This window comes from Myotis davidii, unplaced genomic scaffold (assembly GCF_000327345.1).
Source record: "Myotis davidii unplaced genomic scaffold, ASM32734v1 scaffold575, whole genome shotgun sequence".
In the NCBI taxonomy this organism is placed as follows: domain Eukaryota; kingdom Metazoa; phylum Chordata; class Mammalia; order Chiroptera; family Vespertilionidae; genus Myotis; species Myotis davidii.
In genome coordinates this window covers 2,603,448-2,622,521 of record NW_006290306.1, presented here as the reverse complement: position 1 = coordinate 2,622,521, position 19,074 = coordinate 2,603,448, and the positions used below count along the sequence as shown (strand labels likewise).

Sequence of the window (19,074 nt, the reverse complement as noted above, 5' to 3'; positions counted from 1 at the left end):
CAGGTAGGGAGCAGCCCCGCCAGCTCCACCCCTGGGCACAGGCCGGGACAGGCTCTCCCGGGACGCCGCCGGGGCCGGGTCAGGCTCCGGAAGGAAGAGCCTGGCCGGCCAGGAAGTCTTTGGGGCGGATAACTTCCGATGGCCCTGCTTCCCCGGCCGTGGAGCCGTCTGAGGCCCTCTCTGGGCTGAACCTACCCGGTAGGCGCTTGCTAAACCGGCTCCACTCCCTGGTCCCCCAAATCTCCTCTGAGCTCCCTGACTGGCTGTTGGTTTGAGAGAAATGATTGGTATGAAAATGCATTTATAGAGAGAGAGGGAAAGAAAAAGGATAAAACTAGGATTTACCTGTATCTCTTGTTCCTGGGTGGGACACCTCGTGATGAGCTTTGTGGGAGAGAAATGATGTAGCCATCCCAATAATGCCTCCCCAGGAGTTGAAGTCATTCTCCTAGGCAACCCTGAGTTCAAATTCCAGTTCTGCAACTTACGGTCTGTGTTATGGAAGGCAAGTTACTGGAACTCCTGAGCTCCAACTTGCCCTTCCCCCAAACACACTCAATACACCCCTATGCCATATATTCCATTACATCATTTCTGTGATGTGTTTGTGGTATAATGGCATATTTATATAGAAATGAGTACTGTGCACACGGTGTGTAGAGTACCTATGGGTCAAGCATTTGCCTAAGTGCTTTAAGTAGATACAGTCAACCCCATTTTTCAGATGTGGCTACTGAGGCTCAGATACGCTAAATAACTTGCTCAAGGGCACAACTACTAAGTAGTGAAACAGGGAATCAGACCCACAATGTATCTCTCATATCTGCATGGATATTGCCATCTCCCAAAAGCACTATGTAGGCGAGACTAACATTTTACTTAAATTCACATGACACCTGGGAGAGACATGTTATTCTCATCCTATTCATAGGTGAGGAGACAGGCCCAGAGAGGACATGACCTGCGGAAGCCTATGTATGCTGCCTCCTGTCTTCCTTAAATGTTTTTAAAATATTGATCTTCGAGAGAGGAAGGGAGGGAGGGAAGGGAAAAGAGAGGGAGAGAGCGAAACGTCAGCCAGTTTACCTCCTACATGCGCCCTGACTGGGGATGGAGTCCACCACCCGACTATGTGCCCTAATTGGGAATCTAACTTACTGCCTTTTGGTGTAGGGACGACGCTCCAACAACTGACCCACATTGGCCAGGTCCTCCTTGTCTTTTTGCTAATCTTGTGCCTTCTCCCCTAGGACCCGCTACATCAGCACGGAGCTGGGCATCAGGCAGAAGCTGCTGGTGGCAGTGCTGACCTCACAGGCCACGTTGTCCACTATGGGTGTGGCCATGAACCGCACACTGGGGCACCGGCTAGAGCGTGTGGTGTTCCTGACAGGCTCTCGGGGCCGTAGGGCACCACCAGGCATGGCTGTGGTGACATTGGGCGAGGAGAGGCCTATTGGCCACCTACACCTGGCACTACGCCACCTGCTGGAGCAGCACGGCAACGACTTTGACTGGTTCTTCCTAGTACCTGATACCACCTACACCGAGGCCCACGGACTTCTGCGCCTAGCTGGCCACCTCAGCCTGGCAGCTGCTGCCCACCTCTATCTGGGCCGGCCCCAGGACTTCATCGGTGGAGAGCCTGCCCCCGGCCGCTACTGCCACGGAGGCTTTGGGGTACTGTTGTCCCGCACCCTGCTGCAGCAGCTGCGCCCCCATCTGGAAGGCTGCCGCAACGACATCGTCAGTGCGCGTCCGGATGAGTGGCTGGGACGCTGCATCCTCGATGCCACAGGGGTGGGCTGCACTGGTGACCACGAGGTGAGAAGATAAGCCGCCCCACTGGTGCCTCCTATCTGAGCTTGTGTACTTCCCCTGAGAGGCAAAGAGGTGGTTGGAGATACAGGCCTGGATTTCCATGCCAGTTTTGCCCTTTTCTATCCCTATGACCTTGGGCAAATTACTGAATCTCCTGAGTAATGGAGTATCCTCCATTGGATGGCAGTATCCTCATCCATACCAATGGAAACAATTATCGCTCAGGGTTGTTATAAGGATTAGAAAAAAAATAAGAGAGCTTTGCACATAGTAGGTGTTCAGTATTGGCAATTATTATTTTATTTGAGCCTGAGATAGGATGCATACCCATTTCCTAGATGAACTAGCAGAGGCTTGACCAAGGTCACACACAAGCTGACAACCAGCTAAGGTACTTAAAACCACAATTCTGATTGCAAGTCCACAACAGGTCATAGGGTGGGGAAATGAGACACACACTAGGAGGTGAGGGGAGAGGCTGTTCCATCATTCTTCCCTTTATGGACCCCTACTCTTTCTCTCCCCAGGGAGTGCATTATAGCTACCTGGAGCTGAGTCCTGGGGAGTCTGTGCAGGAGGGGGACCCTCGTTTCCGCAGCGCCCTGACCGCCTACCCTGTGCGTGACCCTGTGCACATGTACCAGCTGCACAAGGCTTTTGCCCGAGCTGAGCTGGAACGCACATACCAGGAGATCCAGGAATTGCAGGTATGATCTGGGCCGGGGGTAGGGTGGCATGTCCTGTGAGGTCTTCAAGATCCCAGGGAAATAAACTATGAGCACTAGAATCAGAACACATCTGCCTCCTGTCCCTGTTTCTTTCTGTCCATTCTGAGAAGCCCCTCCAGAAACCCCCCTTTTGGCTCTCAGGCTGCCTCCATCTGGGGAAAGGTTAAGTAGGGGCATTGGAAGGCAGACGTTGGCAGGGGACAGGACCCATCCCGAGTGGCACCTGCCATCTGCCCAGTCCCCCAGCTGGCCCCTGGGTCTCTGCCTTGCTCACAGTCTGTTTCTCCAACCCAGTGGGAGATCCAGAACACCAGCCGTCTGGCAGCTGATGGGGAGCGAGCAGCCGCTTGGCCCGTGGGCATTCCAGCACCATCCCGCCCAGCCTCCCGCTTCGAGGTGCTGCGCTGGGACTATTTCACTGAGCAGCATGCTTTCTCCTGTGCTGACGGCTCGCCCCGCTGCCCTCTGCGTGGGGCTGATCAGGCCGATGTGGCCGATGTCCTGGGGGCAGCCTTGGAGGAGCTCAACCGCCGCTACCACCCAGTTCTGCAGCTCCAGAAGCAGCAGCTGATTAATGGCTACCGTCGCTTTGATCCTGCTCGGGGTATGGAGTACACACTGGACTTGCAGCTGGAGGCGCTGACCCCCCAGGGTGGCCGCCGGCCCCTCACTCACCGGGTGCAGCTGCTACGGCCACTGAGCCGCGTGGAGATTTTGCCTGTGCCCTACGTCACCGAGGCCTCACGTCTCACTGTGTTACTGCCTCTGGCCGCGGCGGAGCGTGACCTGGCCCCTGGCTTCCTGGAGGCCTTCGCCACAGCAGCTCTGGAGCCTGGCGATGCTGCAGCCGCTTTGACCCTGCTGCTGCTATATGAGCCACGACAGGCCCAGCGGGCAGCCCATGCAGATGTCTTCGCACCTGTCAAGGCCCACGTGGCAGAGCTAGAGCAGCGTTTCCCCGGTGCCCGGGTACCCTGGCTCAGTGTGCAGACAGCCGCCCCCTCACCACTGCGCCTCATGGATCTGCTCTCCAAGAAGCACCCGGTGGCTTTATGCGTTTGAGTTTCAGCTGAATTGCTGCCTTCTCTGTGAAACCTTCTTAGACCCGGTAGTGTAGTTATAGGTTTTTCCCTTGTCCACGCATGTTACAGCATCTACTACCTAGTCTGGAAATGACCTTTGTATGGACGCTGCCGCATGCACGCCATCTCCGGCTGGCAGGCCTTCTTTCCCATGCACTTCCAGGCCTTCCACCCAGCCGTGGCCCCACCACAGGGCCCGGGACCCCCGGAGCTGGGCCGAGACACAGGCCACTTTGACCGCCAGGCGGCCAGTGAGGCCTGCTTCTATAACTCTGACTATGTGGCGGCCCGAGGGCAGCTGGCAGCGGCCTCAGAGCAGGAGGAGGAGCTCCTGGAGAGCATGGACGTGTACGAGCTGTTCCTCCGCTTCTCCAGCCTGCATGTGCTGCGGGCGGTGGAGCCGGCGCTGCTGCAGCACTACCGGGCCCAGACGTGCAGTGCACGGCTCAGCGAGGACCTGTACCATCGCTGTCGCCAGAGTGTGCTGGAGGGCCTGGGCTCCCGCACCCAGCTCGCCATGCTGCTCTTTGAGCAGGAGCAGGGCAACAGCACCTGAACCCACCCTGTACCCCAAAACTCTGGTCTGGGGGTGCTTCTCCCCAACTACCCAGAGCCACCTGTCAGCCTCCTTGGACAGGGCTGGCTGGCCATAGCCTCAGACTCCAGGACAGCCCACTGGCCTCCTCTCTGGCTTTGTGGGTGCTCAGGCTCAGGAGAAGCCCCGCGAGAGGTGCCCTCAGAGCCACCCCTTCCTGCCCCTGACACTGCTGACTCAAGCTGTGGCCTCAATATTTATGTAGTGCAGTCGCCTGACGCCAGGCCTGCCTCTAAGTCCAGGGGCTGGGCTGTAGATGACTTGTTGGGAAAGGGGGGAGCTGAGAGGAGGAAGTGGGGTGTCTCCCAGCTTCTCCCCTGAAGACCCCGATGAATCTCTCTGCCTTTAATAAACTGGCTGAGTGTGGACTGGTGATTCTGGGTTTTTGAAAGGTAGGCAAGGGGCAGGGAGAGCTGACAGTGAGGATGGAAACTCTGTCCCGGCTGGGCCTGGATTTCTTTTTCCTGGAGACCAAGTTCTGCATATGCCCAGCCCCGCCCCAGCTCCCAGCCTGGTCACACGTAGACACAGAGAATTCTTTATGCCTCTTTATTCCTAATTTTGTCTGCACTTATAAAACCAGACTGGAGACGCAGGCCTGAGAACACTTTCTCCCCCACCCCCAAGCTCAGCCAGGGTCTGAAAGGTTTGCCTGCTCCTTGTAGAGGGGACTCTGGGGGTGGGGATGGGACAGGGGGAATTGGGAGCTGGGCCAGGCCTGCTGGGCCATCCGCTCCCCCTGCCTCCATGGAGTGGGCCTGGAGAGGGGCAGGAAGTAGGAGAAGCCCAGCAGTTCCAACTCCTGGGAGCCCGCCCTCTCCTGCTGACACTCTAGGGCTGGGACCCTGGCTGTCACTGAATCACCCACCCCCATAACCCCACCCATCTTCTATATCCGTACTCCCACCCCCACCCTGTCCTCCCTAAATATATACAAATGTACAGAGGGTTCCACCCCTTCTGGGGTTGGCCACTTCCTCCACCTCCCTCTCTTCTCCCCTCTCTCCTCCACAGGGGGCCATGGTCTGCTCTCCAGCTCTCCCCAGGCACCAACCTTGGGAGGGGGTATGGACAAGAAGGACCCTTGTGCGAAGCAGCTGGCGCCAGGGTCGGTGAGAACAGGAACTGAGTGTCTTCCCAGTGAGCACCACCCTCTCCCCGTCAGCCTTGGGCTGCCCACAGGCCTTCTGTCCTGGGAGCAGGAGGAGACTATTTTGGGGATCCAGGGAGGAGTCCCAGATGCCTTGGTCCTTTTAGACACAGCACCATCCTAGCAAGCGAAGTCTTCAAAGAGGCCTCCTGCAGGGCCGTGTGGGTGGTGGTGGTTGGGGAGCAGGTTGCTGGCTCCCCCACCTTCAGCCCGGCCCCGGCTCAGACAGGGACTCTGCAAGGTGAAGAGGGAGAGTTCAAACCATACCCCCAAGTGTCACGCAGCCAGCCTTTCCCTGTCTCCTGTGGCAGAGGCTCCAAGGGAGCCCAGGGACCCCTCTCAGGCTGGTACAGAAACCATGAGGGTGCTCAGTCCTGGGAGAAGGCGCTGGCTGCATCCTCTCAGGGCTCATCCTCACCTGCTCCTTCAGCTCCTGCAGCCCCAGGGTGGAGATGCCCCCAGAGGAGGTCCGCAGGGGGGTCTTGGGACGACGCCACACCCTCTTCAGCCGGTCCCAGGACACCTTGGGGTTCAGGGTGAGGGGACAGTTGTGGGCTCGCGAAACTTGGTAGAGGAGAGGGCAGTAAGGAAGCGGGGGAAGGAATATCCTGGATCTCTCCCTGGTATTGGTAGAGGAGAAGGGCAGACTAGCCAGGTTCACCTTACAGCACTTGCTACCCAGCAAACCCCAACTAGGACTCCCGACCCTCTTCCCCAACCCCCTTCTCCTGACTTCTCAGCAACTTCAGGCCTTCTAGTCAGTCAGGAGACCCTGGCAAAGAACCCAGAGCTTGACTTCCCGGCATCGGCTCCACCAGGAAGCCCACACTCCCCTCTGCTTTTCCCACAGGCCCCTCCTCTCCTCCGCCAGCTGTGTGGTGGACCCCGACAGGCCCCCTCCTTGCCTCATAGATGTAGTCGAGGATCTCCAGCAGTGTGAGGATGCTGGCCCCGATGAACAGGCCCATCTGTCCCCCGAGGTCTCCTGGGGATCATGAAAGTGGGTCAGAGGGAGTAGGCCCAGCTGACCCACGCCCATGGAATCTGAGCCGGGTCTCACCCAACAGGGCTGACAAGCCATAGGCTGCTCGCTGTTCCATGGCCTCGGAGGTCAGTGCTTCAAAAAAGACATCTAGGACCAGGAAGTTCTCCCTGCAGAGGCAGGAAGCAGAGTGTCCATGTGGGATCACCTTCCAAGGAGGTGGCTGGCAGGGACATCCCAGGTCCAGCAGGTGCTGCTCTGAGACCCCTTGTGCAGGGAAGCCGGTGACTACCCTCAGACACCCAAGGCAGTGAGGGGAGGCAGCTCCAGATACAGGTGAGCTTCACACTTCGAGGGTTATCAAAAGGCCTGGGAGAGCAAGATGCCTGGGCCTGCAGATTCCCGCCTGTCTTCTCCTCCAAAGCAGCAAACAGTGTTCATGTTGCCTCATCCCCATCCCTCTCTAGAACCTTCAGTGGCTCCCTACTGCCCAACAGTCCACTCCAAAATTCCTCTTCCACACTTCCAAGACTGCCCACGATCTGTTGCACTGTGCCTTCTTATTAATCTGCTTTCTTACCTGCTTCTCGTCCCCCTCCTACTCAGGCCAATCTCCGCACCACCACACAGTTCTCTAACTGAGATGCCACCCCTCTCTCCTCCTTTCTCTTCCTCTCACAGACCCAGGCTCCTCAGAGGCCCAGCTCATGCCTACCCTGCTTCCCTACTCCATGCTCATTAATCTCTCCTGGAACCTGAGAAGCATACCACACCCTCACACATGGGCTCATCCACATTGTGGCATGGGTTTTGTATCATAATCATCTGTCTTCACAGGACCCAGCACTGGGCCTGGCACCCAGAGGATGCTCAGCATTTGTAGACTGGCTGCTGGGTGCCAGACCCAGTGTTCAGTGTGGCCCCTCCTCATTCCTCTCCCAGTCCTTCCAGTTTCTCTCCCTCAGCACAGCATTCACTCAGCATGCATTTAATACCCGCAGGTTGCTGAGGAAGAAAACACATAAATGGAGGGTTCTAGAACAATGGGTGCATGCAATGACAGAGATAGGGTGCTATGGCAGCTCAAATGAAAGGCATGTAGACCGACAAGGACTTCCCCGGAGGTGGAGGCAAAGGATGTGACTTGGAGGATGGGTGGGGTTAGTTAGAAGAAAAGGACTGAAAGCATTCCTGGCAGAAAGCTCATTAACAAAGATGCAGCTTACTCCCCGTCTCCATCATGCACCAGGTGTGAAGGCAGCTTCCACCACACACGCATGCACAATGAACACACACATGCACACACATACCGTATGTAGGTCTCATTGCGGTTGTACTTCCTGGCCAGGTACCGGGCTGAACCCCTGTTGGGGATCCTGACCATGGAGATTTCTTTCCCGTAGCGGGTCAGGTTGCAGGGAGTAGGACAGAAACATGGGCCCTCGGAGCCCCCACCCAGGGAGTCTGCAACACAGAGGCACCAACTGCAGTGGGGGTGGGGGGGGTGGCCCAAAGGCCCACCAGCTGCAGAGGCTGTCCTGAGGCAGCCATGCTCACACTAAGGGCTTTTACTGGCCAGCACTGGCACTGCCTAGAGGACATGGGAGGGGGGAGGGGGGAAGGTCCCTTCCTGGACCAGCTTCAGGCTACCCAACAAAACAGATGAAGACAAAGCTCCCGGCACCCTCCCACAGGCTTGTTCCTCTGTCCCCAGCCCCCTGGGCAGCAGGGAGGGGGGTCCTCACGGCTCAGAGCTAATCAAACACATGAGGCTTCAGACACACAAAGGACTTGGAGAGGACACTGGGATGAATGGGTGGATGGATGAGTGGATGGACGGAAGGACAGATGGAGAGACAAGAGAACAAGCGGATGGACAGGTTTGTATGCTTAGTAAGCTGGGTTTTCTCTGTTCACACCTTCAGATCCACTCTCCATTCTCTGTCTTTCACTGTGCCCATGGGCTGAGCTCTGCTAAATGCATCACCTGACTCCCCTGGCTTTGGGTTGGGAGGCCCCAGCAGGGTCAGAAGGCCAGGAGGGGAGAGATACCAGGGTATTTCTTTCCCCGCCTCCTTACTGCCAGGCCATAGTTAGCAGGGCCTTCATTCCTCCTCTCGGGACCACAGCTCCTGCCCATCAGCTCTCTCTGTGAGTTCAGGGGGCTGCCCTCCTGCACCCATCCAGGCCTGGGGGAGGAAAACCTGCTGGTGTTGCTAGTTCTGTGAAGTCTCACCATCCCTGTGGTTTACTTATCCCGGCTCACACACCTGTTCCTTCACTAAACACCCCTCTGACTGCCACAGTTGGTGAGTGGGACAGGGAAGGCCTCAATGCGATTCTACTGCCTCAGCAGCTCAAGCCTATCACTTCTCTCTTCCCCTGGCCGCATCATTTGGGTTATTGCCAGGCTCTTCCTGCTCACCCTGCTTCTAGTCTCACTCTGCACCTATCCATTTCCCACATGTAATCAGAGTCACCTTCCTAAAATCAGATAGTATTCTTGCCTTGCCTTAAGCCATTGTTGGCTTCCCAGAGCCTCCTCTATTCTTCCCCACCCCCTCTGCTGTGCTTTGCCCTGCAGCCATACTGATCCTTCAGTGCCCCAGACATACGCTTTCTCTGGCCACAAGGTCTTTAGCATGCGCTCTTCTTGCTGTCTAGAACATGTCCCCTTTTCACTTGGGTGACTCTGACGTACCCTTCAAGTCCCAGTCTCTGTCACTTCCTCTAAAAAGCCCCTCTGCCTTCCCAGGTGCATGCCCCACCCCCCCGGGGCCTTGTAGAATCTCTGAGGTTCCCCTACCCAAGGACTAACACACTGTGTCTTGATGCCTATCCACAGCCTTGCCGGCAGTGAGTTCTGCAAGAGCAGGGCTCTTGTTCCCATGCACACACCAGCACAGGCTGTAAATGTCTGTAGAATGAATGAATGAATGAATGAATGAAGTGCAGGTCAGACAGGACCTATGGACAGATGGGGCCTGCCTTACCCACACTGGGAGCCAGCAATGCATTTTTCCTTACACCAAGAAAGGAGTCATTTCACTTCCCCAGAGAGGCAAGCTCATTCTGAACCAAACCTAGAAGTCTGGGTTCTCTGCAACCCCTCACCCAGCTGCCTCCACTTACCCAAATGTTCACACCTGCAAAGGTCTTCAGACCCCTGGAGGTATGGGATAAGGCTCAACCCCCAGGAAGAACCCCCAGGAAGAGACTGGGAGGAGGAGAGCCAAGGTTGTTAGGTGAAGGGTAGACAGAGAGGTGAAGAGGAGGGTGATGGAGAGGCAGGAGAGGGAGCAGGCAGCACGGACCCAGTGTGTGGTCGGCACACTCAATGTAGATATTTGGTGGGCAGATGGTCTCATTGCCTGAAAGGAGAGAAGATTATTCCTGGAGTCTACGGTTCCATCCCCTCTGTCCCACCCCATTCCCAAATGTGGGCACACTTGTGCATGCACACACACATGCAACACATGCCCAAGGTGTACACTTTTGCACACACATGCAGGCATGAATGTATACGTGCTCAAGCATATAAGCATGTAAGTGTACACATGCATATAGATATACAAACATATGCACACTGTGTGCACACATATGCACACACATTTATATACATGGATTGAAACATGTGCACACAACCCCCAGAAGTACACAGGTATATATGTACATGGTCACATGTATGTATAAATACATGCCATCTATGTGCATATGTTAAAACATGCATAAAATCCCAAACACACACACTCACATGGGTATAGACATGCACACATGTTGCACACATACACCTGCCCGTGCACATGAGCAGTCCTCTGCCCCTGGAGGTTCTGGAGCCTGGCAGGGTGGCACAGAGGGTCGGCAGGGTGGTGGGTGCCCACCTGGCATGTGCACCATTCGGCAGTGGCAGCGCTGAAGCACGGCCTCCTTTTCACAGCGCAGCCGGCAGGCAGACACACTGTAGGCCGAGTAACCCTGAAGCTCAGGCTCCCTGAGCCCGTTCTCCGCCCGGCAGTTGCCCCAGGGCTGGGGCAGATAGGTCAGCTGCAGAGGTGGGCATGATGGGGTCATGCCCAGGAGTACCATCTGGCCCTCCAGTGCCCACAGCCCCAGCAAAGTCCATGGGTGGACTGGTGGGCTGCGAGCTTGGGAGGGCAGGTCTGGTCAGCATCCCCTCTAAGCCCAAAGGCCCAGCCCCGGGCCCAACCCAGTGCCCAGCTGGAGGTGATCACCCGCTGTTCCTGGCAGGACACGAAGGTCTGGAAGCCTGGGGACACGCCGAAGCCCAGCTGGTGGATGTAGGGTGGCTCCTCCTGGCTATGGATCTGCACACGGATGCCCGCCTCAAACGATGTCTCATCTGCACAGCGGAGAGGGGGACCTTTGGAAAGCCATCCCCGGCAGCTGGCCCCGGCCAGAGTCCCCAGGGCAGCCCTGTCCCTTTCCCGCCTGCGTACTTGTCTCTCTCCAGATGGGCAGGTACTCCTCCTGCTGGATGTCCAGCATGATCTCCAGGCCACTGCCCATGCCCCCAGCCCGGCTGGGAAGGGAGCTCTGTGGGTCTGCATTGAAAGTATAACATTTCCCATAGCGAGTATAGACCTGCAGGGTGAAAGAGAAGAGAAGGGGAGATGGAAGGAGAGCTAACACTCTTTAGGTTTCCCTGCACCTACTTCCCTGCCTGGGCAGCCCTGTCCCATATTCCAGGAATCAGTCTACAGCTCAGCCTCTCACCTGAGCTCCATCTTTTCTGCTGACATCCTCCCTTAGATGATTGAAGGCATCTCTAGCTTAACAAATCAATAGCAGAATTCTTGACATCTTCCCAAATCCTGCCCCCACCCCCACCATTCTCCTTCTCTGAGTGAAGGGCCCCACTATCTACCAAATTTCTCAAGTCAGAATCCCTGAAACCTCCCTTTCCCTCACCAGCAACTATCGTGGGCAATTCTACATCTGAAATCTATTTAGAATTCATCCACTTTCCTTCCACGTTGTGTCCCTTTCACCACCATCGCCCACCTGGCCACAGTGGGCCTCTAACTGCTTTCCCCTCGCCCATCCTTGCCTCTGCCTCCAGGCCGTTCACACAGTAGCCAGGGTGCTCCTTCCACCCAAGTCACCTGTCAGCTTAGAGCCCAATAACAGCTTTCCATTCCCTGCAGAACAAAGCCCGACTCCTTCCCTCGCCTGAAAGTCTGCGTGTGACATGACCCTTGCCTACCTCTCCTGCCACTGCGCCCCCGGCTCGCTGACAAATTCAACCTCATGGTGTGCCTTCCTTCCTCAGACCTTTGCTCACTGGGGTCCCTCCCCTGGAATGCCTCCCCCTCCCATTTTGGCAGGGCTAGCTGTTCACCTCTTAAACCTCAGCTTACGCGTCTTTCCTCACCACACACTCATATACCACTCACGTGCACAGTTCCACCTCCACCATCAATCAACATGTTCGTTGATTTACTCAAAGTACTTATCAACACCTGAGATGATCTTGTTTATCTGTTTGTCTCTTAGTTCAATGTCTAACTCTCCCCCACCAATAGACTGCACCTGCCCCAGTGTGGGGGGTGGGGGTGGAGGGGACACAAAGGACTCTTTTAAAAAAATATATATTTTTTTATTGATTTCAGAGAGGAGGGGAGAGGGAGAGAGACAGAAATGTCAATGATAAGAGAGAATCATTGATCAGCTGCCTCCTGCATGCCCCACACTGGGGACCGAGCCTGCAACCTAGGCATATGTCCTGACTGGGAATCCAACTGTGACCTCCTGGAGTCCACCGCAGCCATTCAGCCACACTGGCTGGGCAAGAACTGTTTAATAAGCAGTTACTGCAGCGCCAAACAAAGCCCATCTTCTAACTCTGCAGAGAGTTCTCCAGCATAGGCACCAGATGGCACTAGTGCCCTGGGGATGGAAGTGGAGGCTCCGCTGGGGACGTAGCTGTGGTGGGGATTTATTCAGCAGCTGGGGTGGGGAGGAGATTGAGGGAGAGGTGGATGCAAGTTCCCCCCCTGCCCGCCTCACCGCACAGAGCCCCCGTGTCAAACCCATCACAGGCAGCACCTTCCCTGGGGGCCAGGGGTCGGCGCACTCAATCACTCTCTCTCACTCTGCCTCCCCTCTCCTTGGGAACATTGCTACACTGGCAAAACTGGGGAGAAGGCATGAGGCATGTTAGGGAAAAGATATCCTAAATGCCTCAGAGGGAGGGTGTAGAAGGGAGAGGGGTTGAGTGGAGAGCAGTGGGAATGAGGATCTGGTTGTGGGACGGGGTTAGGTCTCCCATCCTCACTAGGTGAATCGCCTTGCTGATCCTCCCCTCTCACACCATTCTTCCATCATCCTAATACGCGGCCTCAGGTTCCTAAAACAAAACAAGCGCCACGCATTTACAAAACAGGGCCACATCCACTGCTGCCCCATTTCACCCATTCAGCAACCTGGTATCAGGCCGGTGGAATGAGCCAGATTATTACAGACAGGAAACCGCAGCTCAGAGAGGTGATGGGATTTGCTCAAGGTTCACACAGCTCATCAGTGGGAGGAGTGTAATTCATCTAGATGTGGATGCCCGACCCCCCCACCAAGTCTACTCTCAGCCCTTGTTTCCTCCCCATTCCGCTGACATGTGACCCAACACCCATCCCCTTTTCTCCATTCTCTATACCCTCCTCACTCTTCCTTCTCCAGATCTGCTGCCTCTCAATTCCTCGCTTCCTCGCCTGTCCCTCCCCTCCTCTTTCTGCACCCTCACTGTCTTCTGGGTTCCAGTTCTTGACTCTGTCTGTGTCACCCCTGGGCAACTGCCTGCCATGTGTCCTTCTGTGGGGCAGCAGTGGACATCGCTGGCAGTTCCAGAGCTTCTCTCTGACCCAGGCACTGTGCTAAATGGGTAGCATATGCTTTCCAATGGCATCCTCACAACCACCCCATGTCCAACAGGTGAGGAAAACGAGGCTTGGAGAGGTGAGCTGATCTGCCGAAATCTCCAAGATCAGTGCTTCTCAAACTTCAATGTGTCGATGTGCACACAGAGCACCAGGGGATCTTGGTAAATGAAGATTCTGATTGTGTTGAATGTGTTAGGGGGCAGGACTGAGATTCTGCATTTCTAACCACCTGCTGGTTGCACTTTGAGGTGAAGAGGAAGAGTCCAGCTAGACCAGTGATGGCGAATCTATGACACGCGAACTCATTTTTTTTGGTTGATTTTTCTTTGTTAAATGGCATTTAAATATATAAAATAAATATCAAAAATATAAGTCTTTGTGTTACTACGGTTGCAAATATCAAAAAATTTCTATATGTGACACAGCACCAGAGTTAAGTTAGGGTTTTTCAAAATGCTGACACACCGAGCTCAAAAGGTTCGCTATCACTGAGCTAGACTAACACTCTCACCAGAGAGAGGGGCGCCCTGAAGGGGGCTGGGTGCAAGCTATCTGGGCCCCCCAGTGGTGTGGGAAAGGCAGAATATATAAGCATTCGCCCCAAATTTTAAAGCACCCACCCTCTTCCTATTCCGTGCCAAGATGTTGGAATCAGCTTTTGCTGACGCAGCCAGTTTTAAGTATACGCTCCAGTTGAGAGGCTAAACAAGGCATGAGCTGCATGGGGACCAGGGTAGTAAACTGCTCACTCGTGTCTCCCAGCATGCTGCACCACCTCGGCAGAGCCCTGACTGCTGGTTACTCGTGGTCTTCCCACATCTCAGCCTCATCCGTGGGACTATGGACTGTCTGAGGCCAGGAGCCCCACATGACCATCTTGGCATCCCCAGAGCCCAGTGCAATTTGCAGAAGGAGACATGAGATGGAGGGAAGGAGTGCAGAGTGAACACTATCAAACAGCCCCACTTAGTACCAGGTCCTGCGCTACGTGCCTTTGATCTATTTTCTCCTTTGAGCTGCCAAGGTAAATATTACCTCCACTTAATGATGAGGAATCTTAGAGAGGGACAGTGACCTGGCTAAGGACATACAGCAAGTAAATGACAGCAGAGATTCAAACAGAACGGAGCCCGATGCCAAAACAGAATGCTTATAAAACACCTGGTAGTGTTTAGCAAATGAACGACTCAGGTAGGTTTGGGCCAACCTCCCTACCTGATACCTTCAACAGGTACACACAGACACACGACGCATGACCCTGAGCTCAACCCTGTGCAGGGCCAAGCCCATCGGCGAGGCTTTGGCTCTGATGGCTTTGGAGGGGAGTGGTTATCTGGCACCCCTGCCTCAAGTTGGCTGTGCAGAGTGGGTGTGACAAAGGGAGAGGGGTAGAAGGACTCTGAGTCTGATGTGTATACTATGCAGGAAATGGACAGGCCAGACTGGCAGGGCCAGGCCACCTGCACCGCCTGGGTCAGGCCCGACTGCTGCGCAGAGCAGAACGTTGCTCTGGAGACGGCCCCTGGGTCAGGCAGGCAGCGCAGGTGGAGCCGCCAGCTCCTAAGTGGCAGAACATTTGTGGCAGCACAACCACCGTCTCTTCCATGGAGACGGCACGGCCACTCAGGCACATGGTCCCACTGCTAGCCACTGCTCTCTCCCCCTGGACAGGCCTGAAAGGAGGGCATGTGCACAGGAGCTGAGAGTCTAGGGCTCAGCCATGGGAAGGGGCAGAATGTGACTCAATGGGTCAGGGGCTATCTCCAGATCACCCACCACCAGCCCCCTGCATCTGTGTGCCCAGCCAGCTCAGCCAGGTTCGGTGAGCCTGAGAGGGGGCGGTGAAGGATTGAGAAAAGACAGACAAGAGAAAAAAGCTGGGTCTCGGTGGGATGCTGTCCTCTCTGATGGAGAGCTAGCGACAACGCCTATAAGCCATGTCTGTATTTTTTAGCCAGATTCCACGAGGCAAAATAAGGGCGTGGCCACAACGTTCTCGTGGGTTTCAAATCTACTCAATTACATGCACCTGTACTCTATCAAGCCCACCTCACTCAGCTACGTGAGACCACAGGTTTGGACCATAGGTTCAAGCTTACAACTATAGCCTTTGGCTATAATTGTGCTGGGAGGGCTTTGCCCTCCAAGCTGGGACTTGCACGTGGCTTTGCCACGAGAGGACGGTCCCCTCTCATTAGTCTGAGGCTTGAACCTGTCCAAAAACTGTGGCTGCTCTCCACACCTCTGGACCCTGTCCCCATGCCAGACCCCACCTCCTCCCTCTAAAGGCCCTCCTCTTCTCTGCCCTTCCTTGCTCTCTGCCTTAGTTCCCAGGTCCACCCTGCTGGCCCTAGGCTGAGCACATGGCCTCCCAGAGCCCTCTGGCCCTAGGCTGGACAGCTGAGATTCTGTCTGCGCTGCATGCAGACCCTTGGGCCCTCCACCACCTTCCTTCTGGCTAGCCTCTACCTGTCACTCCCGGATCACCCCCCTGTAGTGTTAGCCTGGACCAGCTCTGGGTCGGTCTGTCTCCCTGGCCTCTGTCCCCTGATCTGTCTGTCTCTCAAGTCCCTCCTCCTGGCCTGTCTGTTCTCAGCCTCTAGTCCATCTGGCCTGTTTTTCTGTCCCTTGCCTTTTGTTGGCCTGTCCATCCCCCTGGCCTCTGTCTTTCCCTCCCATTGGTCTGGCTACCACCACCCCTCCCCCACCACCTGGCACCCTGTTCCTTTGCTGTCTATATCTCTATCTTATTTGCTTTCCTCCTTTCCTATCGCTTAGTTCAGCTGTCCAGTGTCTGCTTCTTGTGTTGCTCTGAGATACCTGAGGCTGCTCCCCACTCAAGCCAGGAACCCCTCCCTAGGTGTGCTCCCTTCTTCACCTGGCCCTCTCTCCAGGTCTGCCCCAGTCCATGATCAGGGGTTGAGAGAGATGTAAGCAGCTTTTCTCGGCCCCCTGACTTCCGTCTATCCACAGCTTCCATTTCCCCTGGCTGGCTTGGCTGTGTTTTCTCCCATCCCTCCCCATCCCCTCATCCTCCCGGCAGTCACAGAGACCATGGGGTTAACAGGCAATTAGCAAGTCCAGGGCTCAGAGCTGTGAGGGAGAGGGCCCAGCCTCCAGGAGATAAGCAGCAGCCAGGAGTAGCCGAGGCTGGGCTAATCCCGGAGCTAATCTGCAGCCTGGACTTTATCTCTGCTGCCTTTTGGGCACCCTGCCTCTGCCAAGGCCCTGGCACAACACCCCCCATTTTTCCATGGCAGCTTCATTTCCTCCAAAATTCCATCAGCCCTCTGCTGCTGCAGTCCAGTCTCTTACTAGTACTTAGGCCCCTGGGATCATTGCCCCTCAGCCTGCAGTGCCCTGGGGTCCAGTGGAAGGGGGTGCACCTGCATATACCCTGGATTGTGACTAGCACCCCCGGGTCCGAGAGCTCCCAGCCCAGTTTTACTCAGGGGTGGCACAAGCGTCCAGGTTCGAAGCCTCCTTCTCTATTCTCACCAGGGGCAGAGGAAGAAAGATGGCACCAACTCAAAAAACCTGGGGGGTCTGCACGGAGGTGGGGGGTGAGGGGGGACCTTGGAAGTCACTCAGTCCAAATCCTCACTGTACAAAGGCCAAAACAGAAGCCTAGAGACGCAAGGTGCTTATCTAAGGACACACAGAAAAAAGGGGGGCAAGTTCAGAATGAGAACCCAGTCCCCCCACCCAGGGGCCCCAGCTTTCTCCACTAACCACAGTCACCCCTGGGGAGTCAGGAGAGCCTGGTCCCAGCTCCAGCTCCACCACTGACAGCCTGTGTAAGCTTGGTTAGTAAAGTGATTTATTGACTTCTTTGGACCTCAGTTTCCTCATCTGTCAAGTGAGGACAGAAATTCCTGCTTGATTTATTTCACAGGGTGGTTGTAAGTCTCAAAATAGATGATATATATGAAAGCCATTTGCAAAGCGAAATCATATACATGATGCCTCAATATTAGTATAATAAGAGTGCTGTAGAGACCAATAAGAACCAAAGTGGGGCAGAGATCAACCATTGCATATGGTGCCAGGAATGGAGCCACATAAGTTCATAACTTAGGGGCAGGGCACAAATCTTGAAGCCTGACAAACAGGGTTCAAATCCTGACTGCCACCAACCTGGAACGAACAACCTAGGTTTGTGGTTTCACCTCTCTGAGCCTCAGATTTCTCATCTGTACAGGGGAAATAGGATTCTCCTCGTAAGATTAGTCAGGAGGATTAGAGATCAGTTCAGTGATACATAGTAGGTGCTCAAGAAAAGGGGGAGCTCTTTTGGGCAACAGTGCTTCCTGCCAAAATGGTGCAGCAACTTTGGTCTTTTATCCCCACCCCCACCCCCCACCCCTCACAGGGCCTCATGCACCTTGGCAAAGGCTCTCTCTGCATTTTGGGAGAGACAGCGCTTTCGTAGAGGCCAGAGCAAGACCCCCAGGCTCTGAGCTCTGGCTCCCCCACAAGATGGGAAGCAATACCGAGGGCACAGGCCAGAGACCCAATGTGGTTCACACGTGGGACCTGCCCTTATTATCTATAGGATTTGGACGCAGTCATTTTAACCTCTTGCATCCTCCATTTCTCTTCTGGTAAAATGTAAGTAAAAATAGACACCCTTCAGAGGTACTTCGAGGGAAGAAACAATGTACCTAAATAAGAGCCACAGCTAACATTTATTTAGCCTCACTCTGTGCCTAGCAGTGTCCTAAGTGCTTTATTAACTCCTTAATCCTCACAAAAACCCTAAACTGGAGGTCTCTAATCATTTGCACTTTACAGGCAAGAAAGGAAGCTCCGAGAAGGTAAGGAGCCTGCCGGGTCACGCAAATGTAGTGGGGCTGGGGACTGAGTCTGTGCTCACAGCCACTGTGCGATGAGATACACCTGGCCTCGCACCAACAAACAGTAGGTGCTCAAGAAACAGTGTGCTCTAACAACACGTATTAGTCCAACACTTGAGCCTGTACGGTGTGTCAGGTGCTGTGCTTGGCACTGGGGATGATCCAGAGAACAAAACAGACAGCCTCTGCCCTGAAGGAGTTTGCTGTCCGGCTGCAGAGACATTCATTCATTCGGAAGGTGTTTACTGAGCACTTACACTCTGAGCCAGGTGCAAAGCAGTGGGCAACAAAACTCCAAGTGCACAGGCACCGACAGACCATTACTAGCAGTGACTGGTGCTATGATGGGGGGCTGGTACCAGTTCTCTGACAGTGGAACCGGGGTTCAACTGGGTGGGAGAGTAAAGCTCCTCAGAGCAAGCCCAGTCGCCCACCCAGAAAGGGCATCAGACCATGCCAGAGTCAGACAGAGAATACCCACTTCCCAAGCAGGCCTGGCCCCTCCCTTACCACGCGTCCAGCACAGACCCCCAGCCCTCACCCACGGCCCCCCAAGCGCTTTTCACGGTGACTTCCTCCTGAGGTAGAAGTGCTGTGGGTTAGGAGGAAATGGGCGCAGCGGGGTCTGTTCACATCTAAATGTGGGAGGAGGGTGGGGGTGGAAGAAAAGTAGGAGCCGGGTCTAAGCCCTGTGACTCAGGCTGAGGCTGAGCTGGAGCTCAGAGCCCCAGAGAGCTTGGGGCCGGGCGAGAAACCCTGGCCCCAGGCCAGCGCGCGTTTCCACCGGAGAGGAGCGCTCAGGACTGCCAGGCGCAGGGAGACGGCCAAACCTATTCCCAGGTAACAGTTGCCTAGGCCTTAAACCCTAAAACGTCAACTTTCCAGGCGGGAATATTTTTAATTTGTAACGAGGTCTTTCCCCGACATTCCCGCCCCTCGAAGCAAAGTTATGCGTTGGAGTTTTGCT

The 19,074-nt window shown here is 55.2% G+C and overlaps 2 protein-coding genes across 2 annotated transcripts in view; one reads left to right on the top strand and one right to left on the bottom strand.

Moving 5' to 3' along the window:
* CHPF (chondroitin polymerizing factor) overlaps nucleotides 1-4,594 on the top strand; it is a 4,886-nt gene extending 292 nt beyond the window's left edge. Inside the window, exons 1-5 of the mRNA XM_006763443.2 lie at nucleotides 1-103; nucleotides 1,251-1,824; nucleotides 2,349-2,528; nucleotides 2,844-3,593; nucleotides 3,732-4,594. The exon at nucleotides 1-103 is cut by the window's left edge and continues 292 nt beyond it. Of these exons, the coding sequence (XP_006763506.1) occupies nucleotides 1-103; nucleotides 1,251-1,824; nucleotides 2,349-2,528; nucleotides 2,844-3,593; nucleotides 3,732-4,187 (2,063 nt within the window). The 3' untranslated portion in view covers nucleotides 4,188-4,594. The remainder of the gene's footprint in view (nucleotides 104-1,250; nucleotides 1,825-2,348; nucleotides 2,529-2,843; nucleotides 3,594-3,731) is intronic.
* An 88-nt stretch (nucleotides 4,595-4,682) lies between these two features.
* The window catches only part of ASIC4 (acid sensing ion channel subunit family member 4), a 23,022-nt gene continuing 8,630 nt past the window's right edge, over nucleotides 4,683-19,074 (bottom strand). Inside the window, 9 exon segments of the mRNA XM_006763379.2 lie at nucleotides 4,683-5,610; nucleotides 5,795-5,899; nucleotides 6,282-6,361; nucleotides 6,437-6,528; nucleotides 7,669-7,822; nucleotides 9,673-9,729; nucleotides 10,240-10,402; nucleotides 10,591-10,718; nucleotides 10,816-10,960. Of these exon segments, the coding sequence (XP_006763442.1) occupies nucleotides 5,497-5,610; nucleotides 5,795-5,899; nucleotides 6,282-6,361; nucleotides 6,437-6,528; nucleotides 7,669-7,822; nucleotides 9,673-9,729; nucleotides 10,240-10,402; nucleotides 10,591-10,718; nucleotides 10,816-10,960 (1,038 nt within the window). The 3' untranslated portion in view covers nucleotides 4,683-5,496.